Source organism: Harmonia axyridis, chromosome 1, assembly GCF_914767665.1.
Source record: "Harmonia axyridis chromosome 1, icHarAxyr1.1, whole genome shotgun sequence".
In the NCBI taxonomy this organism is placed as follows: Eukaryota; Metazoa; Arthropoda; class Insecta; order Coleoptera; family Coccinellidae; genus Harmonia; species Harmonia axyridis.
Genome location: NC_059501.1, coordinates 28,909,663 through 28,936,658, shown reverse-complemented (window position 1 = coordinate 28,936,658; position 26,996 = coordinate 28,909,663). Strand labels below are relative to the sequence as shown.

General features: G+C 37.8%; 2 protein-coding genes across 4 annotated transcripts in view; one reads left to right on the top strand and one right to left on the bottom strand.

Annotated features, from left to right (window-relative positions):
• Positions 1-727: 727 nt before the first annotated feature.
• LOC123684312 overlaps positions 728-26,996 on the top strand; it is a 28,366-nt gene continuing 2,097 nt past the window's right edge. The window contains exons 1-2 of the mRNA XM_045623527.1: positions 728-947; positions 2,563-2,770. Of these exons, the coding sequence (XP_045479483.1) occupies positions 786-947; positions 2,563-2,770 (370 nt within the window). The 5' untranslated portion in view covers positions 728-785. The remainder of the gene's footprint in view (positions 948-2,562; positions 2,771-26,996) is intronic.
• On the bottom strand, positions 4,634-25,399 carry LOC123684295. 3 transcript variants are annotated; one of them, XM_045623505.1, is made up of 6 exons: positions 25,124-25,398; positions 21,916-22,312; positions 18,702-19,036; positions 7,124-8,953; positions 6,832-7,064; positions 4,634-5,341 (listed from the first exon to the last, which is right to left on the bottom strand). In XM_045623505.1, exons 1-6 carry the CDS (start codon positions 25,284-25,286, stop codon positions 4,757-4,759), a joined length of 3,543 nt encoding a protein of 1,180 aa, XP_045479461.1. In that variant the 5' UTR covers positions 25,287-25,398; the 3' UTR covers positions 4,634-4,756. The 3 variants fall into 3 exon arrangements, with proteins under 3 accessions (XP_045479461.1, XP_045479471.1, XP_045479453.1); XM_045623515.1 differs by lacking the exons at positions 4,634-5,341; positions 6,832-7,064 and adding an exon at positions 11,994-14,422 and having other exon boundaries at positions 8,816-8,953; positions 25,124-25,399; XM_045623497.1 differs by lacking the exons at positions 4,634-5,341; positions 6,832-7,064; positions 7,124-8,953 and adding exons at positions 9,143-9,839; positions 11,994-14,422 and having other exon boundaries at positions 25,124-25,399.

The window sequence follows — 26,996 nt, the reverse complement described above, 5'->3', positions numbered from 1 at the left end:
TAATTCTTATCTAATTCAAAAATATACAACATCGTATGGTTTGTATCAATATAAATAATAGAAAATGACCAAAAACTCTTTTTTCATGTTCAATATTTCTAGATAGAATTGAAAAGACTAACATGAGTAGACTATGGTAATTATACGATGTTAAATTTTTCTGTGCTCATCAACAGTTGAAACCATAGACGAATTTGGCATCAGCGAATCGAAACTTAACACGAAATGAGCGAGCTGTTCGGAGGATCGATTGCTTGAAAATAATCTAGGTGATGAAAAAGAGCGAACCTATAAGAGACGAAAAAAATGTTGGAATTAAATTCAATTTGCTGTTTGTACTTAAATATAATAATCTGCGAACAATAATTTCAGTAATTATTAAAAGGTGTTGAATTTGCCACCTTTTTTAATGAGGTATTTAGGAACAGTCTTTATTGAAAAGATTGCAATAAAGAAGCAGTGTTCCGTTTAACAATTCCACTTGGATGACGGAAGAACAAGCTGACAACTTGAAGTTGCAATAAACAGATAAGATCTTATTCCGCAATTCATAATTCTATTAGCGTGAATCTGAGCTTTCGCTATTGTTTCTCATTTACACATCTCCTTCAATTCATATAGACGAAGTTTTGGTCTTCCCTATCATCTTGTATGCTCAATTACATTCTTCGAGTATGTCATTGCGATTTTGTCAATGCAATAATGCTTTTAATTTTTTTGCAGGTTGAAATATAGCGACAGCAGTCTTTCGCGGTCTTTCGAAGTGACATCAACGCCTATGCATCATGTTCCTCGCGATTTGTATGGTTTCGATTTTCGTGGATTTGTGTGCCTCGTACGATAACAGCAGTTTTTTTGCCGGCAAGGTAGAGACCATGGGTAAATCTGCATTTTCGTCACGTCAGAGCAAACTGATTTCTTTCAACACGCTTGACGATGGTATTTCAGTAAGTACTCTACAAACGTAATATCACTTAATTATTATCTACTTAATTTTTTTGAGAAAACACTTCAAATTTTACAGTAACATAAATCTCAAAAGTTTTGGTACAAATTTTAAATGTATGAAAAAATCCAAATGCCCAGTCGGCTTTGAAAGGAACAGTCATAAAATGATTTGTCATTTTAAAGACAGTTTACTTTACGAAATCAATTGCGTCGTAATGTCTTACAAAGGGTGTTTTTCAGCCGCATGAAAAAATTCGATGATTGTAGTCTATGGTTTCACTGTTGACATTTCTATTCAGTAAATTTGGCAATAATTCATAATGAATCGGTTAACGCCTGACCAACGAGAGAATTCTGCTAGCCGGGATTCTAACGTCACAATTGGCGCCCAACGTGGGGCAGAATTCTCTGTGACGTACAATACAAAAAAATGAAAGAAAAGCAATTTATACTTCTCTTCTTATTTACTTGTGAGGGTTAAATAACGAGATGATATATATTTATGTATATTATGTTTTTTATTTTATTCTTATCACTATCAAATCAATCAAGTTCTCTATATGAAATCCATTGGTTGTCACTAACCTAATATGTGGTAGTGTGAAAGGTTCAATTGCTGACTCCCGGGGTGGCAAAACGACAAAAATTTTGCTAGAGGTATCGTCCTAGTGTCGGACTGGTGCTTCCGACACGAAGAATCGCTACAGCTCATTATTTTTCAGATCCCAATAAATTTTTAGTCTGAAATTCAAAACATTTTAGAATACTTCATAACAGTAACTTGAAAAATATTTTTCTTGAATAATCCTTACGCCCGTAAGGATTTGTAGCTTGTAATTTATTTCTATCGAAGCCTTGAACAATTTCCACGAAATGTACCAAAACAAAAGTTGAACACTACACACGGATACAAATAATTACTACCAATTATTACAAATCGTTTTTTTCAATGAATGAACCTTCTATCACCGTGTATCCAACCCATAGTTGAGAAACTTAATACATGTTACGGATCAATCCAAATTTTATTTTAAAGTTATTCTAGTGGACTGTATTATGTATGAAATTGTTAATTGGATTGCTCCGCCACACAAGTTTGTGAATTATCCGATATAAAAGAAATGAAGTTCGCTTTTCTGAGATTTGAGAGGAAATACCACCCGGAACAGTCAGCAATAAGAAGGAAAATTCTAACAGGAAAGGGACTCACCTGGTCTCCGTTGATTCTCTGACTTTCCACCTTGAAAACTTAAACTAAACAATCTTCTTCACTTAACTATGATGTGTCCTCTCACGAAGCTGTTAACTAACTTAAAAACTAATTGAGTTTTTGTGCGAAACTGCGATTTTTTCCTTATTTAGGATTAGCGAAAAACCATTGAAAATGACAGTGCGTAACGTCCGTTGTGGATGCGGAAAACCAAGTGTGCTAAAATTGTGGAGGGGATGGGGAAGTCAGGATCTTAGAAAGAATTTCAATATAGAGATAATTCCTCTCAAATCCTCGTACTCCGTCAATTCAAAAACAACCCGCGAAAATTCGATTCAATATCGAACAATACAATATATTCTATGCAACTTAAGTGGAGATTTCTAATATCATCTACTTTTCAGGTTGATTTGGATTTTACAGTTCCTTTTATCACCATACCGGTGAAAAAGTCAATGGCTTTAGCTCAGGGATCCTTGATAAACATCGACCTTGGTGCTATTGTTCTTGCCGGAGGCTTGGTTGTTGGAATTTCTCTCTTCATGCCACTTGTTTTGGCATTTTTCTCGAAACAAAAGACACTGCCTTCCCAATGGAAACCAGGACATAGAAGTAAGTTCCATCATAGAATACATATCTGCCTGACGGAGAGCCAATAATATAAGAAAATATTTCATACAGCTAACCGAAAGTATAAATTAAATTTGTTTAGTTGTAGTTATCGTTCGTGATCGGAATGTGTTAACGTTCGTGATGCTTATAGCGTTTTTCGCAATATCCCACCAGTGGCGACGCCAGCTTTCAAAAACAGGGGTGGCCAAGAGGAGGCCGGATTTTTTTTGGGGGGCCAAAGTAAAGCAAAATTGAAGTTCTGCTAATCTTATAGCCTTAGTATGTCAAATTTTAGGGGGCCCCCCTAGCGTCGCCACTGGATCCCACTTTTTTTTTCTTGATTTGAATTAATTAATTCCACCTAATTACTGAGAAATCAATAGCGATGTTCATACTTCATACAGTTTTAATGATTATAACCAATTTCACTAATAGCACAGGAGCCCATGACGGCCAGAGCTTTGCCATTTCATAAAAACTGAAAGTGAAATTGTTATTTCACTTCTGAATACCATATTTCAATTAGCAAAAAAACCAAATTTCGAACTCAACCACGGCATTCGAGATCTGGACCTACTACCTTGAAAATCTCAAGTTTTAGTTTGGGACCTATCGACTGGACATTCTTAAATTCGATCATGAAGTCGTCATTAGTAAGAGGATCCTCATCATTCGAGACCATTCCCGACACACAATTTCAAAATTACAGACAACGTGATGAATTGATACAATGAGCACAAGAAGCAACAATAATAATATGTTTATAGATTTGTTTCCAGTCTCATGAATGGCAAAATTTGAAAAAAGTTGGTATTTACTTTTCAGGACTTCTATTGCGATTCATCATTAAACGAGCGCTCAAAAAAGATGAAGAATCGCATAATAGTCCTGATTTTACTTCAGTGGTTTTAATGATCTTAAGTTGGATTGTTATTCCTTTTTGGGAATATTTGGTTAAATAATTATGTTATTTTTTATTTTTGTTTGTTTTAAATTTTTTCTTATCTCCTAGGATTACTAGGCCTCTGTGAGACCTCTCAGAAATTTAGAGCTTTTTTATTAGTTTAAAAGTTAGGAATTATGTGTATGATTTATTACTGTGCCTTCCGCCACTTCTGAATATAGCATTATTAATTTCTTAACGAACAGCGAATGTTTGACAAAAAAGTACGAGGTAAAGAACATTGGACTAGTGATTCGGAGGTTGCGGGTTCGAGTCCCGCTCAGGGAGGTACTTTTTCCGGAATTAAACAATTGTCTGTTAGCCATCAAAATATTATGCTATTGCAATGATTTCAGACAGCAATCAATTTTTACAATAGATCTAGGAAATTTTACAGGGAGAAACCACCATTAGTTTATCTGAAGGGGGCATTTTGATTGAAACATCGAAAAAAAATCACATCGGGAGTATGGGGGAAGCCGCAGCAAAAATCAAATGAGAGTCGGTGACATTCATCAAAAAGATTGTCGATAAGCTTAATGAAAGATAGAAAAGAAAGGAAGAAAGACAAGTTATAACCTGAACAACTCTTAAAAAAAGTAATTGATTGTGACCCTTGTTGGAATAACAGACTAACTGGGATAATTATGAGTAGAAAGGAGACATCTTCGATTGTTTTAACCACCAATTGAATTTTAAGTTATTTTTCTTGTTGTTATACAATAGAATATTCAATCAGTGCTTCTGAATTTCCCAACATTTTTTAAGGTTTAATTGGCTGCATATCTAGACTCTTTTTGTTGAACCAATATCAATTAGATACTTAAAAATCTAGAGGGGGCAATAGGGCATATGGTCTCCATGCCATATATGATGGTACAAATCAATAAAGGTACATTCGTAAAAATTCAAACACCACATTTAACAAGACATCTTTTATTATTTTGTTTCGAATATGTGTAGAAATATTTTTATTTACAAATACGTTAAATCATGAATCGTTCACAGATCATTGGAACTATTATGAAATGCGAAAATGTTTATCATTTCTTTCCTTTCTTGCCTTTGTCTTTTTTATCCTTTCCTCCTTTTCCCCCTTCTTTTGATTTACCCTTTTCTCCATCCTTCGCCTCTTTCAATTTCTCAGGCGGAGGGGGAATATCTTTTTCACTGTATTGCGTCTGCTTCACTTTGACTTCTTTCTTCTGATTGGATCTGTCAGGATGGATTATACCAGCTGGTGTTGTCACCTGTATGTCTAACTCATCGTCAGATGAAGAATCTGACTTATATAACTCTCCCTCATCAGTACATACGCAGTTAGGATCCAGGAGATTATTTTTGGCCACCTTGAATTGCATCGGAGTGCAATCAAGATAAGGATTCTCATTCATCTGCAACGTGTTGGGATCTTTTAGCGGGTTCATAGTGATATGGTATATTCCCTCTCGTTTCTTGATTTCTAGAGTTGGTTTCGGGCATATAAGTTCATTTTCAGAGTCGTCATCGTTCTTCCTCCTCTTGACTTTCTTTTCTTCTTGTGGATTTGAGGAATTTGCTCTCTTATGCTTCAATATTGCTCTTGCAACGGTCTTTGTGATGGCACCTGGTCGCCAACCTCTTCTCGGCTTGAAAAAATAACAGGATATAGGAAATTAATTTTGAAACATCTGGGAAGCGCTGACGTGAAGTCAGTGCACTGATTGCACCCTTATAGACCACATATATAGTTCGTTAATTCATCAACATGTAATATTCATCCCTCTCTAACTGATACTCTGTATGAACACAGCTTTATCTTACTGTTATGTTTGACTTAGGAACGATCAATGGCACTTGAGAATTGCCTCCATAGACTGAAGGGCTAAATTGTTTCAAAATTTGAAGTAAGCTGCTGTTGCTTCATCTACGCACTACGGATTACGCTTGTCTTATTTCGTTCGTCAGTGATGTACCTATATTCTGCTTCGTTACGAGTCGTGAATATTTGATCCCAAAATATAAGAACTTTTCAAGATATATCATATACGGAAATTAAAGTCCTGGAAAAAGAAATAATACAAGAAAATTCCATAAGAATATTTATGAATAATACGGATCGTAAAAACTAGCTTTGAAATAAAAATGGCTATGAAGCCATGATGGAAGGTTGGGTGTTTTTTACCACTGTTTTATGGTCTGAAATGAACGATAAAAAAAACTGTGATATTTTATACATTACAGAGCGCAATATCAATAAAGCCAATAGAAAAAATATAATAAAAAACAATAATAAAACGAAAAATTAATTTATCACCCTCTATGAGTTTTTGGATTCCTTATTGAATTGCTTTTCTTTTATAGTCATAGAAATTAAGAAATTTTAAAGTGTTCATGTACAGGAGGTCTGATATTTATGTCAATTAGGGATTCAGGGCTTGATTTGATATTCAAGCTATTTGACTTGATATTGACTTGAAATCAATTCAAGTTCAAGTCAAGTAGTAGTTCTTCAATATTAAGTCGAGCTCAAGTCAAGTTGCATGAATATCAAGTCAAGCCGTGAATTACTAATGTCAATAGAAAAAGTCTGAAATTTATCTACTTCTAACCTAAGTTTTCTAATTTGAGGATTATTAGAGCAAAATTTGAAACTGGTCTGCAGATTAGTGAAAAACTTATTTCACTCATTATCCGAATATCATCCTGTATATTCTGAACCAAGACTCTCAGTAGATTAAAACTTCTTGATCTCAGTCCACTTTGATGATCCCAATTTATGGCTTGTCATATCAAATTTTCTCATTGCTGAGTTTCAATAGAAAATTTGAGATTAGAATTGGAATTATCAGATGAATTTCATAATTACGAAAGTGCTTTGCACTGATTATCGATAATGAACTCTTGAAGTACGTTATCATATTCCATTTTTGTATCTTTATAATTCTCATATTAATTAATATAATAAAATTTCGAATTGGGTAATTGTTTACTCAATTAGTTGATAATTTCCTGTGGTACTTTCACAAGCTGGGAATGTATTCACAGCTTTCATACTAATTTCGCTGCCTAGACATTAGAAAATTTTCTTGGAATTTACTGATTCCGAGAAATATAAAATTTTTCAGAAATTAGTTACCTTGAGACTCAAGCAGGGCGTGTGAATGTTCCACAGCCAGCCCATTCTGGGAGGTACGTAGAAATAAGGCAATACGCATTCCCTATGACCAATTTTGAATCCCGGATATTTCATATCTCCATAATCCTCAATTTTTTTCTTTTTAGTGGCACAGATTCTTTTGTAGAGTGGGTCTTTGCGTCGTGGAGGTCTCTTGGACTTTCTGGCTGTGGCCAATGGACATATCGGATCGCCTAGAATTCGCCAACGTTAAGTCATGAAAAGATATACATACAAGATTTGCGATACCAACCTGGACACGTCTTCGGACAAGGACCTCGCTTCTTGCCCTCAGTCCCAACCCCGCAGTCCACGCAAGGGAGATGACCTCCCATGAATTTGCACGTTTTTATTGTACACGGAGCCATGTCGTAGACCGACGGTCTATCGCCCATCGTTCTTTCCACCACCCCTTCTTCGACCATCACCTCTTTACTCCCAATACGCATCATAGATATGCCATGAGCGTTTGGATCCAACCTTTTTGGTTCGTCTTTCCCGGCTTCCGCTTCAGCCACGTCCAGTTTCTTATCGTGATACGGGCATGTTTTATCTGCACAAAATTCGTTGAATGATGGATCGGGAGTTGCACAAAAGCCCAAATCTCTTCCCATGGCATCCTTCTTGTGGGGGCAGTCCGGATTGGTGCAGATTCCGTAGCCTCTAAGGTTGAAAGGACAGTTAGGGTTAATGCAGGTGTCCTTCTTACTGGGACAAGTAGGATTATCGCACACGCATTCGGATTCCTCACTTTCGGCAGAGATCTTCGACCCTTTCTTAAATGGACATTCGGGATTATCGCAGCTTTCCGTTGACTCTTCCGACCCTTTATTTTTGAAAGGACATTCGGGATTCTTGCAGCTTTCCACAGACGGCACGTTGAAGGGACATTCCGGGTTAGCACAGGTTTCTTTCGGCGGTTCCTTTTTGTCCTTCCCGGTGCTCCGGAACGGGCAATCAGGATTCAAACAGGCCGAGGACAGGGAGCTGCTCTTGCTCCCTGAACTGGCATCTGTTGAGCTGCCGGCGAAGGGACAATTGGGATTGGAACAACTCTGCATCGGCGATTGCGTGGACATTTTGGCGAACGGGCAATTCGGATTGTTGCAAACCTCGGAACTCTTTTCGTTCATTAATAGTGGACAGTTAGGGTTTGAACACTCGTTCTGGAGGTCTCTGTAAGGACAGTTAGGACTCTCACAAACTTTGTCCCTTCTACCGCAATCGCCTGCCGACGCTGCAGCATTCAAAGCTTCGCAATTTGGATTGTCGCAAAACATCATATTCACTATTTGGGGAGGATTGGCGAAAGGACATCCGGAGCAGGTGTCATTTCCTTTAGGTTTGGAACCATCAGTTTTGCCGGAAGCCGCTTGTTTGAGTGGTAAGCAGGGAGGTGGGTTTTTGAAGGGGCAGTTGGGAGAAATACAAGGCGCGGGGGGAGCATAAGGACACTGATCGCTTCCGCAAGGTCCTTTGGTGGAGGAAAATCGTGCTTGGCTCTTTAGTTCGTTGGATCCATAGGGACAGTTCGGGTTCTTGCATTTTCCGACAGGCAGAGGATCGGGACAGTCCCAATGGATAGGTGGAAGAACCGGCTCGGCCATATAGGAGCATTTTGGATGTCCACAGTTACCCAAAATAGCCGGACCTATGAACTGCTTCTCTATATCCGCATCCATGGCCATGAGAGCAGATTTGTATTTGGCATACTGACACTCTGGCAGACCGCAACCGGCGGTGTTGGTGCCCATTTCCGGTTTTATACCGCACGATTTCTTGCATAGATCCTCGGTAACGTTCTGGTTGTAATTGCAGGCTATTTCCCCGCAAGGTGAAAGAGCCTTTTTGTATTCTGCCAGTATTTTATCGAACTGTTCCATTACTTCTCGACATTCGGCCATTGGCGATTTAGACGGTGCACCAGCTCTGAGCCTAGCGCTCCGAACAGGTGTTCCTTCTGGTGATCCCCCACCTCTGAGTCTCAGTGGTGTTCTGATTTCAAAAAGGTGTTTATTGTCCTGAATGTTCTTATTTCCATATTTGTATTGCTGCTGTATAGCTCTTCCTAGCTTCTTCAGATCTGTGGAAGAATAAATAACATCAATTTTAATGATACTTTAAATATGAAGTAACCTTTTTCATATAATCGGAAACTAGAAAACCAAATTTTAGTAGTTATGTGATTGAAATGGTGTGATGTATTCAATTATAATTATTTTCTGATTTGATTATATACGATTAGAAAGTAATCGAAGTAATAGACAACAAGATTTTTCCAGAACTTTATTTTCCGTAAATTGGTATATGGTTATGATTCACAAGATTCAAATGTTGTTGTCTCTCTCCTCATTTTATTTCTTCTTCTTTTTGTCCTTTCCATCACCCTTTCCCTTCTTTTTCCCGTTTTCCTGTTCTGGCTTTTTGCCGTTGTCGTCTTTACCCTTTCCTTTGTTCAATTTATCGAAAGATGACACGATGTCGTTCGAGTTATATTGAGTGTCGATATGAATGACATCTTTTGTCTTCACGAATCTCTCTGGTCGTATGATTCCAGCAGGCGGTGTGAATTCAATGTCCAGCTCGCTATCTGAAGATGACTCGGATGGTTCGTAGACTATGCCTTGATCATTGCAGACGCAAGATTTGTATTCATTGGTCTCTTTTGCTTTCATTATTCGGAATTGTAAAGGTGTTGTTTCCATGTATGGATTTTCGTTTGGAACCAGGGATCTAGGATCTTTTAGTGGATTCATAGTGATGTAGTATACACCCTCCTTTCTCTTTATTTGAAGTGTGGGTTTGGGATGGACCATTTCAGTTTCAGATTCTTCACCGCCACCAAATTTCTTCTTTCTCCTCCTCTTGGTGAACTCCTCTAGAGGGGCCATGTTCTGTGCCCTACGATGGGCTTGGATAGCTTCTAAGATCGTTTTGCCAATGGCCCCAGGTCTCCAACCTTTTCTTTGCTGAAACAAATATGTGTTCCTGACTAATTTTGATAAGAAACTTATATTTCTCAAATATGACATATAGCGCGAATGAAATAGGGGGCTTTCTTGAAAGCTGCTAGAAGTGAAAGTTTATGTAGAATTACCGGCTGTCAATCACAATGTCGTACGAAGACGTCGAGTTCTTTTAGTTGAATATAACGTTACATTGACAAATATTTCATTGTTATTTTGTTGTACTTATATTAGAACTTTTATATTGGTCAAGAATTTTAAAAGTAATGTGAAAAGTTGTCGCAAATATGATGAAGCTCTAATATTCGAATGCCCCGTAAGAATTAAAAACCGGTTTGCAGGGATAGAAAGTCGTCCTAACCTCGCAAGCAGATCAGCAAGAGTTTGTTTTGCAGAAACAGAAAATACGGCTCAGAAAGATCTTTATGTTGAAATTGATTGGTATTTTTTTGAGAAGAATAGAAAAAAAGTTTTAACTTTATCTCAATTGTAGACGTATACACTGGTGATCTATAGTTTGTCCCAAATTCGATGCTCACTGAAATCATCTCGAGAATTATAATCTTCAAGGACCCAGGATCTCTTTTTTCGAAATAAGATGACAAGAATAATAAGTTTTATTGTTATCGAGATGTTTTCAGTGAGCATTGAATTGGAACACCCTGCACATCTCTCATTTCTCCGAACATCTTTGAGCCTATCCTGAAGTTCAATTTAATCTTTATTTAAGGGCCTTATCAGAACCTAGTATGGTTAGAAATTGCAAATGTCTATTATTTTATCTAACCATTTAATGAATCAATGTCAATAAAAAATTTCACACTATAAACAACATAACGGTTGTCTGATTTGAAGAATCATAGATCTATTTCAAGAAATCCAATGCTTCACAAAGAAATTATGTTGATAGATTTTCTTTGAAAGAATCGTTTTTCACTTGGAACTTTTATCGTCAACACAAAAATTTATGGAGGATATCTGAAAGCCTAAATTTTAAGGTATCAACCTGCCATTTTTAGTGTTAATATTGAATAAATAAGATTTGGGTAAGGAGTTCAAGACACACATAAGAATGGTTTAGATGTAACTGAATAATATAAAAGGAAATTAAGGGATGTAATAATGTTTGAGACAATTTACACGTTCACGTCGCTTGAATTTTGATAAACAAAATCTAATCAGTGGGCATACCATTATTTCTAGTCCCGTTAGTGCAAATGTTTAAAACCACTCTAGTTTGGATCAATCTGTTTCCTTCGACGAGATTGCTGCTAATCGTGGAAAAGAATCTTTGATCAAAAGTCTATAGGTATAACTACTTTTCTCTGAAATATGATCATTGAATATCTCATTCTATTCACAAAATTATCGAAGTAAATCGGAGCATTTAGTACCCTGAATTTCAAGCTTGACAATATCTAAAATACCAATTAGGTGCAAAATTGTTGTCGATGATCGAATAAAACAGCAGGAAATTTGAATACCTGAGCATATAGCTCTCTAGATATGGAGATGTTTAGTAGGAGGTGAGGTGAGACAACAAACAAACAAAACACTGAGGGTGGCTGGTTGCTTGAATGACATTATGGAACAACAAATATCTACATACTGAGAATAAGGCACAAGTACATGAAATTGTCATAAGACCTATAACAACCTCCAACAACCACAAAGTTCTTGGAGGTTGGAGAAACGAAGATCTTACGAAGAATCCTCAAAGACTTCACTAGACAGAGAACCAAGGGACAACATAAGACGAACATGTAAAACGGATAATATCAACGATTGAGTGCTAGGTAGAAAGAAGGAGTAGAATGAGCACATAAATTGAATGGACCAACAAATAATGGAAAGAAAAGCATGGCACCAACTTATTCGAAGAAGTATGGAAAGACCACGAAGGAGATGAAGCGATAATCTCACCGCCAATCAGGAATAGGCAAGTTGGTAATAGACACTTGTGCCTTTGTAGTAGAAGAAGGAATTTCAAGTCACTTGCCCTTTTTGTTTGTTTTTTATTTTTAGATGAAACATTTATTTACTGAGAATTCTTTATCAATGGGTCAAATCGGGACTCATATACGGCACAAAACACAAAAATTACAGATCAATAGAACGAGCTCACATAAATATCTAGTAGGTTCTTGAATTACTCACCCTTAGTTGTAGGCAGGGAGTATGGACATTCCACAACCAGCCCATTTTTGGAGGGACATTAAACGGCGAAATAACACAATGTTTATGGCCCATGTGGATCCCTGGATAATTATCTCCGAAATGGTAAGCGAACTGTTTCCTGGCTTTCCTCAGAGCTCGCTTAGTAGTTTCCGGCTTCTTTATGTCTTTATGATGTGTACTGACGCCACTGATAGCAAGAGGACATTTCACATCTCCCGGACAAATTTTAGGACAGGGTGCGTGCCTCCTTCCTTCCGTCAATGTGGCGCAATCTTCACATTTTAACTTTCCACCCATAAACTTACAAGTGGCTAAGGTGCAAGGAACCATGTCGTAATGAGAAGGTCGGTCTCCTTTGGTAATCTCGAGTGCACCTTCTTCGATGGCCGTACCTTGAACTTTTATTTTTTCATCCTTCACGTGACTCGCGAGACCGTCGCCACCTCCTATTGTGGACTGTTGCCCTTTCTCGCCCTCCTCTTTTTCTTCGCCTGCTCCTTCGTGGAAAGGACAGGTTTTATCCCCACAGAAGGATTTTGTGAGCGAACCGCAAATTCCCTTCTTTTTGGCTGATGGTTGAGATTTGTATGGACAGTTGGGGTTTCCGCAAACTTCCGGCTTCTCGATGTTGAAAGGACATTCTGGATTGCTACAAATTTCCTTCTGAGCGGGACAGTTAGGATTGTTACATTTGCATTCGGTGGTCAAGTCGCAAAGATCAGCCCATACCGGCGCGGTACTTTCTTTAGTTTTGAAAGGACAATCTGGATTCTCACAGACCTCCACCGACTCGGATTTCTTTTTGAAAGGACAGTCTGGGTTGTGGCAACTTTCTTCAGATACGCGACCGCCGGGCGTTGACGCATTCTTGAAAGGACAGTCGGGATTCGAGCAAGCCTCAGAAATATTGGATCCTTTGAAGGGACACTCGGGATTAGAGCAGGGCTCGGATAGATCTCCTTTTCGTAGAGGACAATCGGGGTTAGAACACGGAGCTGAAAAACTGGCCTGTCTGAACGGACAGTCGGGATTAGAACAAGCTTGTCCCATTACTCCATGAGCGAAAGGACAATCCGGATTAGAACACGAGGAAACGATGCCTTTGAGAGGACAGTTCGGGTTCGAGCAACAAGAATTAGATTGTTTCATGTTCGGTAGGGATAAGTTGCAGAACTGCATCATGTTCACGATTTTTGGGGGATTGTAAAATGGGCATTGTTGACCAGAGTAATTTGTTTGTCTTGTAAATTCTGGTGTGCTCTTCGCTGCTGTATGATAGTTTGTATTCGTTTCCTCCTGATAGTGGCCTCTAGAAGCCAGTATCCTTCCGATTCTCTTCAAGTCTTCGGGAAGATAAGGACATTTGGGATTTCTACAAATTCCAATGGGTAGAGGTTCGGGACAGTCCCAATGAATTGGTTTCAACGCTGGTTCGGATATGTAAGTGCACCTCGGGTGTCCACAATTCGCCGTTGTTGAAGGTTCCATATATTCCTCGATGTCTCTTTCTTTTTTATTCCCGGACTCCAAGGCTGTTCTGTACTCTCCCAGAATTTTGTCGAATTGCTCCATGATCTCTTGACATTCAACAATCGGTGATTTCCACGGTGCTCCTCCTCTCAATCTCGATGGATCTGATTCTGACGAGTCAAACTCCGCCCCTCCTCCTCTCAATCTGAGTACTGGACGCTTTTTGGATAAAGTTCTTCCTTCTCCTTGCATATACGGGGTGTTAGTTTTGAAGAAAATCCCGTAAGGCCCGTAGGTATCGAAGGTTCCGTATGTTTGCGAGAGACCATATTGTACAGGGGGTCTAACAGGACCATACAGGCAACCTTGGCAACGTTCCGTAGCAAGCGGACCAAGTCCTAATTTCTTGAACATCTTAGCTGCCGGGCAGTATCTATTACGACAGATATAGCTAGACGGCACGTCGTCTTCGGAAAATTTAACTTGAAGGGCAACATTCCTCCTGTTGTTTTCGGGGCAGAAAAAATCTGCGCAGAAATAGTCATCTTTCGTTTCTACCGGATTATTTTCTTCCACCTGACTTTTACCGACAGATCTCAGTTTGAAAGCCATTCTGCAGCACGGGTTGTAGCAACCTTTAGTCTTCTTGTGCACATACGGTTCTTCCTTGTCGTGCCCTCCTCTCAACCTCAATATTGAATCGCTCTTCTCTGCCAGGGAGGCTTCTTTGCTTTTCTGTAGTTTATCGTATTTGACTTTCTTCCCGAATACCATAATATCGGGGTGGGTCTTCTCGTATTTCTCGATGGCGGCGTAGACGTGCTTGCAGTAAACTGGAGTTTTAGGGCATTGACAAGCTTTGGATTCCTTCGTGCCGGCGGCGGTGTCTTTCTTGCTATCGTCAAAGTAGTATATGATTCGTTCGTTGCCCTCCTCATCTGTTGAAGGAAAATATAATTAATTATTTCTTCATTTGATTCGGATATCAGTCCTTCTTCGATTTTTAGGCAGTTTATAATCGTCATTGTTTGGTGACACTTCGAGTATTGAGTTTTATCATCCTATTTCAAGCACAAACATGATTAATTTCCAAAGGACGATGAGTCCCACATACTGAAATACAGTATGAATTTCATTTCTTTATGTTGAATTGTATTCTCACATTGTTTTTCTATTGTAAATTTTTATATTCTAATTGAAAAGATTAAGTATGATATTGCACGTAGTTTAATTCACTTGTGTCTCTATACCATCTCCAAAATTTCTATTATTTGTTATAGGGTTTCGTAGGTGAATACGTATAGCAGAAATTTTCTGCTTTATGTCCCATAGGAATCAAGCTGTCCTAATGATCCTATAGGGAAATGAAAATTGAAGTTATAATGTTCAGCCCTCTCTTTTATTTATTTATTTCTTTCCAACATTCATGTATTACTTCAGTTCGGAATGATAGAAAACCAAGGTATAGCATTTTTTTTCAATATTTTGTTTGTGGTAGCTTCTGAAAAAAAATGTCAATTGTTTATGTGATATTAACCTCAGTGAAGTATTGTATGAAGAAGTCACATATTTTAAGTACTGGAAGTAGGCCTATAGTCAGAGTCTGAGTATATAATGGTCAATCATCTTGGAATAAGAAATAAGACTTTGAATTTTTCAAATGACTCACCCCATATATTTTCAATGGCTTTAAATATCTCTATCATGACAAAAAATATAAGAGATATTTTTTTCAATGGTACAGATCTTATTCAGACAAAACTGCGGGAACAGTAATTCGGTTAGAGTCCTCTACCGATTTCCAGAAGGAATAGAACTACACTGTACCCTCATTTTCTTGAAGTCTTCTCTGAATGAGATTTGTAAAAAAATACAAATATTTCTGAATCCGAAACAAAAAAGTTTCCAGTGACATCTAAAATACCAATCAGGAGCAAACTTGTTGTCGATGAACAAATAATGGGGTATTAAAAAAATGGAAGGTATGAGAATTGTCTTTTACATAATATGAGCCAAGCAGAATAGGATGTGGGTGGTAACTGGAGGAGGATCCCTCTAATACATACATACATGTAGCTAAGGAAGAAGATATAGATTTTCGTAATTCATTTTATGTAAACCGGTAGTTGAACAATCTCAACAAATTTTTTGAAAAATTGCGAATTGCAGTCAAACAAATCATGTTTTTCTTTAGTATTGAGACAAAAATTTGTTAAGTGAATTTCAAAATTGTGAATACAATTACATCCGTCATAAAACAAAACGACGAGCCATTTTCGTGAAATTTCCAATCAAAGTAACGTGAACACAATTATTATCATTATTAAATATACAAGATGTGGGAGATGTAAATTTATAAAATCAAATAATGAAATGAATGAGAAGAATTGTCATAGTTAGAAAATGAAGACAAAATAATCTTCTTGCTTCAATAACACAATAAGTCTTCACAGAGAAATACTTGCGAACCATCATTCCAAAGCTTTTTTGAAACCATTCACAAACTGGGCACTCATTATGGCTAGCAGTAGTCGATTCTATCCTGTTTGGGAGGAAGTATTCTCTGCTGGACCGGAACCTCTCCTTGGCCAATTTAAAGTTATGTCCGCGCAGACGGGAATCGAATTAAGACAAATGATTTGAGCCAGATCAACATTGATCGCAGTGCTCTGTAAAGAGTTATTAAGTCCACTCTCAGACGAAGATCAGCACACTAAGTGATGAGCATTGTAGCAATCCTCTCATAGCTTGGTCTTCTTGTGCCGTATGGAATTCTAGTAGCTCTTCGCTGGATGGATTCTAGATAATAATATCACGGGTCAGCACAGAAGCCCACACCTGGCCAACATATTCGATTATGGCTCGAACATATTATGTGGTGTAAAGAACCCTGCAGGTGTGGGATTAAATCGTTCATATGTCTTCTGAAGAAGAAATAGCTGTAACGTGTTCTGACCAAGACAAATTCGCTGATATGATGACTCCAAGATCCGAGAGAGATGTAACTGATTTATGCACACACGAGAAGAATCAATTACACTGATTCATCTGTATTTTTTTTTCGATACCAAACACGGTATCATCAAATCACAGGTCAACACTGCTCTCTTAACAATTTCCCCAAACTAATTAACACTTCATATCGATCAAATTATAAGGAAAACCGATGAAACGCTATTAACGCTATTGGACACACATCCGTTATTGCCAGATCTTTTGGCCATTTCGGAATTACAAGAGGCTGTATTAAGCCAGGTTGACATGGCTAGTGGATCACAGCTGTGATTCAAAAATACATGGAAAACGACCCGTGTCAACGGAAGAGTCGAGCGAATATTCACGAAATGAACGATTTATCCTAGTTGACACGGGTAGTGAAGCACAAGCGAGGTTAGGTTAGTTATGTGTGGAGATCGACTCGTGTGAACGGAGGAGTTGTGAAACTATTCTCGAAACAAACCGTTTCGAAGGCGGCACGAACGTAAAATGGGATATCAAATATGTTAGATATTTAACGTGTTTCGTGGTCTTTGAGCGACCATAGTGGAAGAAGACAAGGGTTATTTTCGATTTTTTTAACTGAATTGTGCTGTACTAGGTTTGTGATACTTTGTAAAATTTTTTTTTGTTACATACGACTTTGAAAATATTTCCCAAAATATGTTTATTGGGTTTCAACGGATGAAATAAATTTTTAGTACATGTACTAAATATCACAATTTTCAATTAAAAGCCTATGTCATAAATTTTTTGGGTTTCACAGGAATACTCAAAAATTAGAAGAAAAAACTCATCCCAGCACATCTGTATTTCGATTTTGTGTTGCACTTATGGGAAGTTGTACCCTTGACATTTCCGTAAAAAAAAATTGAAGAAAGTTAGTCGTGCACTTCCGTTTTTCTTCGGCCAAAATTGCTTCAGATACTTTTGTGCAGTTGCCTTGTTCTGGTCAGATTTTCAGAAATAACTCTCTACTTTTTCTTCAAAGGATGTAAATCGGTAAATGGCTTGAAAATCTGACAGACATTAGTCAGCTGAAATATATAGCTCAACTATACAGGGTGAGTCTTTGCAATACATGTCCGATTCCATTCCATTTGCGAGATATAACTAAAAATTATATTTTTTTCATGGATTTCCAACAACCTATATCTTTTCAACCAAGCCGATTCGGAAAAAATGGTAAGAGAAAAAAGTATTCCTTTGACGTCAGGAATTGCGATCTACAAAATTCGAATTTAATTCTACTGATATTTTTATCGCACAATGAAATTCTACTCATAAGGCAATGTTTATTGATCACCCTGTATGACAGTGCCAATAATGATTTTTGAATTTTCTCTATGAATTAATTATTCGAGATAAAATCATAGAGCACATACAGGGTGATCCAATATTTCCGAAAATAGAAAAACCGGATCTGATTTGTTCGCGATTTCAGAAATATTGCAGGAAGGCGATAGTAGAGTCACTACACTTCAAAGAGTTATTGAACTATGAAATTTCACTTATAAGGTTAACATCACCCTGTATATAGCAAACGGCGATCTTGATACGAGTCCTTCATGATGACCTTCATTTATGCATCCATTTGTCGCATTCTTCCCGGGATACCCTGTATATAGCCTAACTATATAAAAATATTCTAAGACAAAAATGTTTGTGTATTAACGGTAAGAGAACACGAAAAAGCGAGATTAATTGGATAAAAAAAGTCCTATGAAAATAGTGCCACAAACGTTTTGCGATTGTTCACATGTTTAGAAATTCGGAATGAGATTTAATTCGGTCATAAACAACAGGCAGGAATACCGACAAAGTTAATTCCCATCAAAAAGGAGCCGCATCATAGTCATAAATATCTAGATTGACGCTGAAAGACACGTGAAGTCATCAGGGCTGGTCGGCATCCCTTTGGGCCGACGAAGAAACAACATGAATTTGCCAAATAGGTTAGGGGGATACGAATATACGTCATTTCGTTCCTCTGAAAAAGAGTGTGAAATCATCGAACGCAAGCATTTTTATCATTGTTTTCAAGAATTATGGCTGAGGTACGTGAGAGAACCTTCATTATGGTCAAGCCTGATGGCGTCTTGGGTATATGAAAATTAATTGAATAATTTAATTTATGTATGTATATTCAGGAGAACTAATTTTAATGAAATGCACTACCCATGTCAACCTAGCTTTAAGGCCAGCGTTTTAATGCAATACCTGCAATTGAGAATGAATGTATCGAATCCGTGATGTCTCCAAACTTCTTTCCGGTCAAGAAGTCCAGAAACTTCTCCTCCTCTGGTCTGGCTCTCAAGGAAACAATATCGAAGGTGATTGCAGAATCTTTGACAGGCGGCACTATGTTCAAATATTCCGGAAACAGGCATTCCGATTGAACGGAGCTTCGCTTCTCGAAGAAGCTAGTTTGCTGATCTACCATAGCTGTCCAAGATGCCGCCTTGTTCGTTCCAGAGGCTGCACCTTTATGTATATTGCCTGCATTATAGAGCGCACCGACTGGTAGGAAGTCTGTGGAAGTTCCAGCACCGTATCTGGAAGATAAAATAATTAGTTATAAGAAACGTATTAAGTGACAAAACCAGAGATGAATCATCATTAACCGATTTGAAGCATATTGGCACTGACGGTGCCAACCACTTTTTTTTTCTCGTTGAAACCAAGCTTCAAATGTTAAAATTCCGGAACATAAAGTGTAGTAGGGACCAAGATATTGAAAGTCACATGACAGCACATTTGTTGTTGTTTGGAAAATGGATAGAAACTAATTTTTTATAGAAAAAATTAATGTGCAAGCAGAGCAATGAATTGATAAGTGCTGTTCAGGCTCTGCATCATCGACAATAATGGTTAGACAGGGTATGAAGAACTATCGCTCTGTTAGTCCAAATTCAGCAATTGTTTCAGAAAACATCAAAAAAGTCCATGAAATGGTTTCGAGCGATCGTAAATTGTGTAGTTCCGTGAGATAGCGGTACAGTTGAAGATGTCAGAAGGCAGGGTTTTCACTATTTTGCGTGAATATTTGTCTATGAGAAAGCTTTGCTCGAAATGGGTACCTCGCTTGCTCACAGATGATCAAAAGTATAACAATTCATTGCCGATTCCGAACTCTCTTTGGAGCTGTTTAGGCAGAAAAAAACAGTGATTTCTGCATCGATGTGTGACATTGCATTCAACATGGCCTTATCCCTACACTCCTAAGTCAAAGAGAACATCAGCTGAGTCTGAGTGAAGTCGGCGACAGCAGTCCAAAACGACAAAGATCTCAAACATCAGCTGACAAGGATATGGCATCCGTAATTTGGGTCGTATATATAGTATATATTGACGAAACCATCAACAGTGAATATTGCATAATGTTATTGGATCGAGTAAGTTCAGCAATTAAGAAAAAACGCCCCCAAATGCAAAAGAAAATTCTCTTCAACCAAGACGATGCTTCTTGTCACATATCGATAGGGATTTTTGGCTTGGCTTGATATTCAAGCTACTTGGCTTGAGCTTGAGCCAACTACCTTGAATATCAAGCCAAGCCGTGTATCCCTACAAATCGATGAAAACAATGCTCAAATTGAACGAATTTCTCTTCCAACAGCTTTACCAACCAGCTTATTCATCAGATCTGGCCCCCAGTGATTACCAGTTTTTTGCAGACCTCTAAACAACGCTTCAGGGACAGAAATTTGGCCCTAATGAAGAAGGTATTGACGCAGTTGGAGCCTATTCCGAAAGATAGATCTTTCTACAGAAAAGGAATTGAAAAGTTTTTCGAAACTAAAAGAAACTGGTGCAGTACAAGATCGAAAAAGAAGCCTGTGTGCTCGTGTCGGTCGATCAGAAGTAAATGTTGGTTTTGTGAGTGAGTGTTGTAGCTGACCCTAACATGTCAAATTCCGGACGATCACAAAAATTGGGACTTTCCATTATCTACTGTGTAGGGTATTATGCTAAAATGCTGTATTTGGGGAGAGGATATATAGATATCCTATAGAAGTTTCATTGAGTTCGGAATTTTTTCCAGCAGAACTCTTTTTTTTTGCTTTGTCTACTGGACTAATAGGCACCTTGGGAAAATATTTAGTCATGTTGGGTATCCTGATCCGTATGTAATTTCCGATCGAAAGGAGAATCACAAAATACCAACATTTGTATCATCAAAACGATGGCTAAGTTGTAGATCTCGATGATTTCCATAAAACTGTCGATATCTCGAAAAGTAAGACACTTTTACTCAAATCAAATTTGGATATTCTGGTCGGGCATGATCTAAGCTATCAGCATGCGCCATGTTGACGTTGGGGGATACGGAACACCCTGTATAGCCAGACAGGGCCAGCGTTAGGGGTGAAACAGTGAAGCTACTGTTTCAGGCGCCTCTTTTCGATGGGCGGCAATTTACCCCAGTTTGTGGCCACCCTTTCATATTTCTAAAAAAATATAGTCTTGGGTGTTTATTGATACTCTCAGCAGGGGCGCCAAAAAATTATTTGTTTCAGGCGTCAAAATTGCTCGCGCCGGCGATGTAGCCAGAATGGCCTTTTATTCGAAAAACATGAAAAACACGAAAAACTATCCGGCCGGCACGATTTCATACTATTCAGGTCGTGGAGCTGGGGCCTCAGGGGTAACCAATGTGAACGAAAATTCAATATTTATTGCTTTTTCAATCCCTCATACCATGCACTAAATATCATATGGCCGCTTATTCGAAAAACACGAAAAACTATCCGGCCGGCACGATTTCATACTATTCAGGTCGTGGAGCTGGGGCCTTAGGGGTAACCAATGTGAACGAAAATTTCAATATTTATGGCTTTTTCAATCCTTCATAAAATGGACTAAATTTCATCTTTGGCCGCTTATTCGAAAAACATAGAAACACGAAAATCTATCCGGCCGGCACGATATCATACTATTCAGGTCGTGGAGTTGGGGCCTTAGGGGTAACCAATGTGAACGAAAATTTCAATATTTATGGCTTTTTCAATTCTTCATAACATGGACCAAATTTCATCTCTGGCCGCTCATTCGGAAAATATAAAAATCACGAAAATCTCTTTGGCCGGCATGAAATTCTTCAATTCCATCCTGAAATTCTTCAATTCCATCCTGAAATTGATCCCTAGATGTAGCCTATGTGAACGAAAAATTACTACTCGCTAGATTTTTCATTCCTCTATAAGATGAACCTTATTTTATTACATTCACGCATCTAGAAATTCAATTCAAATATCGAAAATGACGAAAGTGTGTTTGACTGTGGTGGAATGAATGGTGCCCGTGGAGCTGGCCGGCCGGGAGCTAACCTTACCGGCGTTAAAATTTTATGTCTTTTGATGATTTAATTTTGAAAACTCAGTTTCAAAGACCATGTAATTGGCGCAAAAATTCATAAATCGTTCAGACTTACTTGGAACAAATGAATGTCGTAGCCATGTTGGGCGACTTGAACAGGAACTGCCTGTTTCCGCCCTCCTGCAGGACCTCGACATGCGTCTGGATGTTCTTTCCGAAGCAGGACAACCGCAAGAACATCTGGACGTTGCCCTTTATCACGCCATTCTCTATCAGACAAAAATCATCGTTTATCGAGACGGGAGTGACGAACTCCTCGTGGGAGGCCTGCACCATCTCCTTGAAGCAGTCGTCCCATGGTGCGCTCGACGTACCCAAGGGCACCACGTCCCCTCTAACCCCGACGGTGACCTCTAAACCTTGAGTGTCCAGAGCCTGCAGCAGCTCTTCCTGCAATAGGGGTGCCAAATAGGATCTGCCGGATTTGAAATCGACTATGCGTTTGTTACCACCTGCGAAAAACGAAATTGTCATAAAATAGGATTTTTTCTCTGCTTATGTGTTTCTACATTATTATTTTATCAGCGTTGATAATTTTGAAATGATTTATTGAATGAAATATATAAGTAAAAAACAATTAACATTCATAATCCTCTAAACAGTATCCTGTGGTGGGATTCTGTAACGGCAAAGCGAAGCGAAAACGTGACGAAACGACAGTTTTGCTCGGTTCGGTATTCTGTAAAGGGATTCGGCAATAGTCGTGTTTGCCGAAGCAAAGAACGACCTCATGACGATAACGAAACATTTTAGGGTTCGTTGTCATTACGAAAAGTCCGACGACGTTTTTGATTGGTTTACTTTTACCACGTGACCAAGTCTTAAGCGTCATATTATGACACTTGAATGATTTCGATTTCGAGGTTATAATTTTGAATGTTTTGCTTCACAATATATATTAGAATTGCAAATCAACTGCACATTAATTGAGTGATATCCTTTTCTGTTCAAAAAGGAATGCTCTTCTTCTGATGGCTTCAAGATTTTTATGTGTGTAAAGTCGATTGCTCCAATTATTCCTGGTATTCCACATTTTTCAAAAAATTTCCTTTTATTTTGGGTCTTCTCAGAATCATTAGGGAATTTAATTCTTCCTTGGAATACATGGTTAATCAATTTAGTCACTTCACTAACACAACGACTGACCATGGGTTGACTTACTGCTAGCAAATATTCTTGTCCAATACCGCGTTGGTAATTTCCACTGGCAAAAAATCTCAGAGTTATCAATATTCGCTGTTCAAATGGCGTTCTCGTGTTCCTCCAATAATTATCCATAAATGGTTTCAATTCATCGAATAGAACGTGAACTAAATGTTTCGACAAACGGAAAACGTCTATGAATCTCTCATCCGTTAAGTTAAATGGATCACTTCTATCTCGAAGAAATCTATTCTCCTCTCTTGTAAGAGTTAGACGAACTCTTCTTGAGATTTCCTCGTCGATGATCAGAATCATTGAAAACATGATGAATATTTCTTTATACCTATACACACTATTAGTTGACTCCCCGAACTTATTTTGTAGTATGGGTAGGTTTTGTAACTGGAATAAGAATGAAGGTTTTAAATTATAATCCATTGAACGAGGTTCCATTTCGAATTTCTTCCAGTGCTCAAATAAGGCTTTTTGTAATACTCAATATTTGCATTCAGGTGCTGTATTCAATTAGCTAATTCATTCTTAATGATAAACTAAACAGTTTAAAATGGTATGAAACCCTTTGTTAAGTAACTTCCAATGAGAGTCATAAATCAAAATATAATTTCTGACAATACTCAAGTTAAATACTGTGGATTATTCAAAGGACATTACAGCTAGAGTCCATAAAAGGGACTCTTATCTCATTGCTCTTATTAGAGATTATCTCATGTACCTCATATGTCAAAACCTGCAGAATCCTACAGTAGCTCAAATATCTACTTATTTGCAACGTTGCCAATGTTCCTTCGTGTAAAGTCGGTAAGCTCCGACAACGAAAGTAAAAGCGTAAAGATAACGAAACGATAAAGAAAAAGACGCTTACAGAATACCGCATTCGCTCCGCTTAGCTTCGCTTCGTAACGTTATCGCTTTCGTTTGCTATGATAACGAAAGTTACAGAATCCTACCCCAGAACTGGTATCGAGGGATAGTAAATACAAAATTCAATATAAATTAAACAGTGCCTTTTTAGCAAATTGATTTGAAGAATTTATGAAGTCGAGCCTGGATATAAAACCAGTTATTGTAAGTTTGCCCAGAGTTTGCTAATACAGAATTTAAATATGTGGTCAAGAGTGATGTGGAGAAATCATGAAAAATACAATGAAATTGAGAAGTTGCAGAAAAAACACTACAGTTTCAATCAGTACTGTAAAGTCAAAGAGCTCACTGGTGAAACTTCGCCAGTAACAAGGAATCTTAACAGACTCAGATGGAAATATTATAGTAAACAAACAACACGAACTCAATTTTTGAGAAGAATACTCGAAAAATGCTTGGCGAATAGATACAAAACGAAATTGTAATGAAAGAAGCTATTATAGGGCCAGAAATCTGAGTGGTTGTTATCCATTCGTTCTCTAACCGTGATTTTCTGAAATGTGTGAGTTAGCAATGTCATTAATTATTTTGCCCAAATATAGACCTTTAAAAATCGTCAAAAACAAGTTTGTTGGATTAAAAACTGAAACTACTACATTCATGCAATCGGTATTTTGAGAACACAAAAATGATTGAAGCACCTATAGATGTGAAGTGAAGAGCTCTTCAGCACTCATTCATTCATGAGCTAACTGTGCCCCATATTAACTTATATTCAGTTATGAGGTCTCTAAAGGCGCTATTGGGACATTAATGTATGAGCACCCAAAAGTTCCTGGTCAGAGCTTTTATCATTTTTTCGATATTCTGTTTGAATTTTCTATGATTCTAACGACTTTATGGATACAAAATTTTGCACGAAGATTGAAATTTTTATTCTGTATGTATAAAAGAATAGAGAAGCCTGGTGTTGAGACGTTGATGGCATTAGATCGAAAGGAGAATAAAAAGAAAAATAAAAAAGAAGCTTGAATTTTTCAATGAAACGTGTAGATGCTCTAATAATTACTCAAACCTATAAACGAAAGTTATTCATTCATTGTAGCTATGTATATGGTATCACATCTCTTCTAACATTACAAGCTCTGAGCAACTGAGAGATCTCAAAGAGGCCTAAGAGAGTGGTCATGAAAATCATTAGACATTGAACATTGAAAAAAAAAATCATTTGAACTTACCTTCACCCCTATTTGGTAGGGTCTCAGATCGTATCTCTAAAGTGACAATATTTCCCAATTTCACACTAACAACAATTTGCTTCTTTTGTGGAATTTCCGATACGCAATCATCAAAATAGATACTGTCTATGAGGACCTCGAATAAGTAGAGACGTTCTTCCATTGGATAATTTATATTACTCACAATTTAAACACACACAAAACACAAACAATTTCAGTATTTTTTCAACAGTTTAACATTTTCACTACTGTCAATTTGATTGATTGATTTTTCCAGCCAACTCGAGATGATCAAAAATGAATTGTTTTTGTGATATGCAAGTATCGTTTTAGTACACAATGTGCTCAATTTTTTGATTATCAACAATGGTGTTCTAAACCAATATGGATTTCAAATGAATAAATTAAATATGATTCCATCAAATATCGAATGATATAATCTGAATTGAAATTATTAGAATTCCCTTGCCTGACACCTCCTAAATTGACTAAATTTTAGGGTTAATTCACGTCATAATTATTAAAGCTGCAATTCAAATTTAGACGTTGTTTTCCCAATTGACAAATACTTTGCATAGTGGTCAGTTGAAACACTCTACCAGAGTAACCATTTTGGAGAAAAGTTTTCAACCAATCTTTGCGCCCTCTCTCTCTCAACTCAGTGGTCGCTGCCATATACACCTTCCACCTCCTTAGCGGAGGGTGGTAACTTTGCCGTAGACGGTTGGTCTCATGTCCCAGTTTCTGATCAAAATTTGTCCTATTTAGAAACATTCCATACTGTATTGATCTTGTCAGATACTACAAAGTGTATAATATGTATAATGACAAAAATGGAATGATAGTTCTATGTAATTCTGAATATGAAGGGTGTTTTTTTCGAGGTATATAACTTTAAGTTGGCATTACTGTTCAAGATGGCAACCGATTTAACAACTGTCAAGTGATTTATTCTCAGTTTGGTTTGGCAATTCATCATGAATAAACTTACGCCTGAACAACGCTTGCAAATAGTGCAATTTCATTTCGAAAATAATGGTTCTGTGCGGAATACGTATCGCACACTACGTCCATTTTATTTTGTTTAGCGATGAAGCGCACTTCTGGTTGAATGGCTACGTCAACAAACAAAACTGCCGCATTTGGAGTGAAGCTAATCCTCAAGTGTATGTCGAAACACCGTTACATCCAGAAAAACTGACTATTCGGTGCGCTTTATGGGCTGGTGGAATCATTGGTCCGTACTTCTTCAAAAACGATGATGGCCAGAACGTTACAGTCAATGGTGATCGGTATAGAGCCATGATTACTAACTTCTTCATTCCTGAATTGAACAACCATGATGTCCAGGAGCTGTAGTTCCAACAAGACGGCGCAACATGTCACACAGCTCGTGCCACAATCGATTTATTGAAAGACAAGTTTGGTGACCGCCTAATTTCACGTTTTGGACCTGTGAACTGGCCTCCAAGGTCTTGTGATTTAACACCGCTAGACTTCTTTCTGTGGGGCTATGTAAAGTCATTGGTCTATGCGGATAAGCTACAAACCCTTGACCATTTGGAAGGCAACATTCGCCGTGTTATTGCCGATATACGGCCACAAATGTTAGAAAAAGTCATCGAAAATTGGACGTCCAGATTGGACTACATCCGAGCCAGCCGTGGCGGTCATATGCCAGAAATCATATTTAAAATGTAATGCCACAAGATTATCTTGCGGATAAATAAAATTCATGTCAATCGAATAATCCATCGTTGTTTCATTGCAATTTAAAGTTCTATAGCTCTAAAAAAACACCTTTATTTGAAATTAAAGAATAGAAAAACTATTAATTCACCTAGTAAAAACATTTCGATGATGGCATTTTTTT

Excerpts from the sequence above, each read along its gene's own strand:
- LOC123684295 (XM_045623497.1), bottom strand. The coding sequence starts at position 25,286 with ATGGAAGAACGTCTCTACTTATTCGAGGTCCTCATAGACAGTATCTAT. Across the intron at positions 22,313-25,123 it reads CCTACCAAATAGGGGTGAAG|GTGGTAACAAACGCATAGTC; the intron begins GTAAGTTCAAAT and ends CGTTTTTCGCAG. Across the intron at positions 19,037-21,915 it reads ACGACATTCATTTGTTCCAA|ATACGGTGCTGGAACTTCCA; the intron begins GTAAGTCTGAAC and ends TTTATCTTCCAG.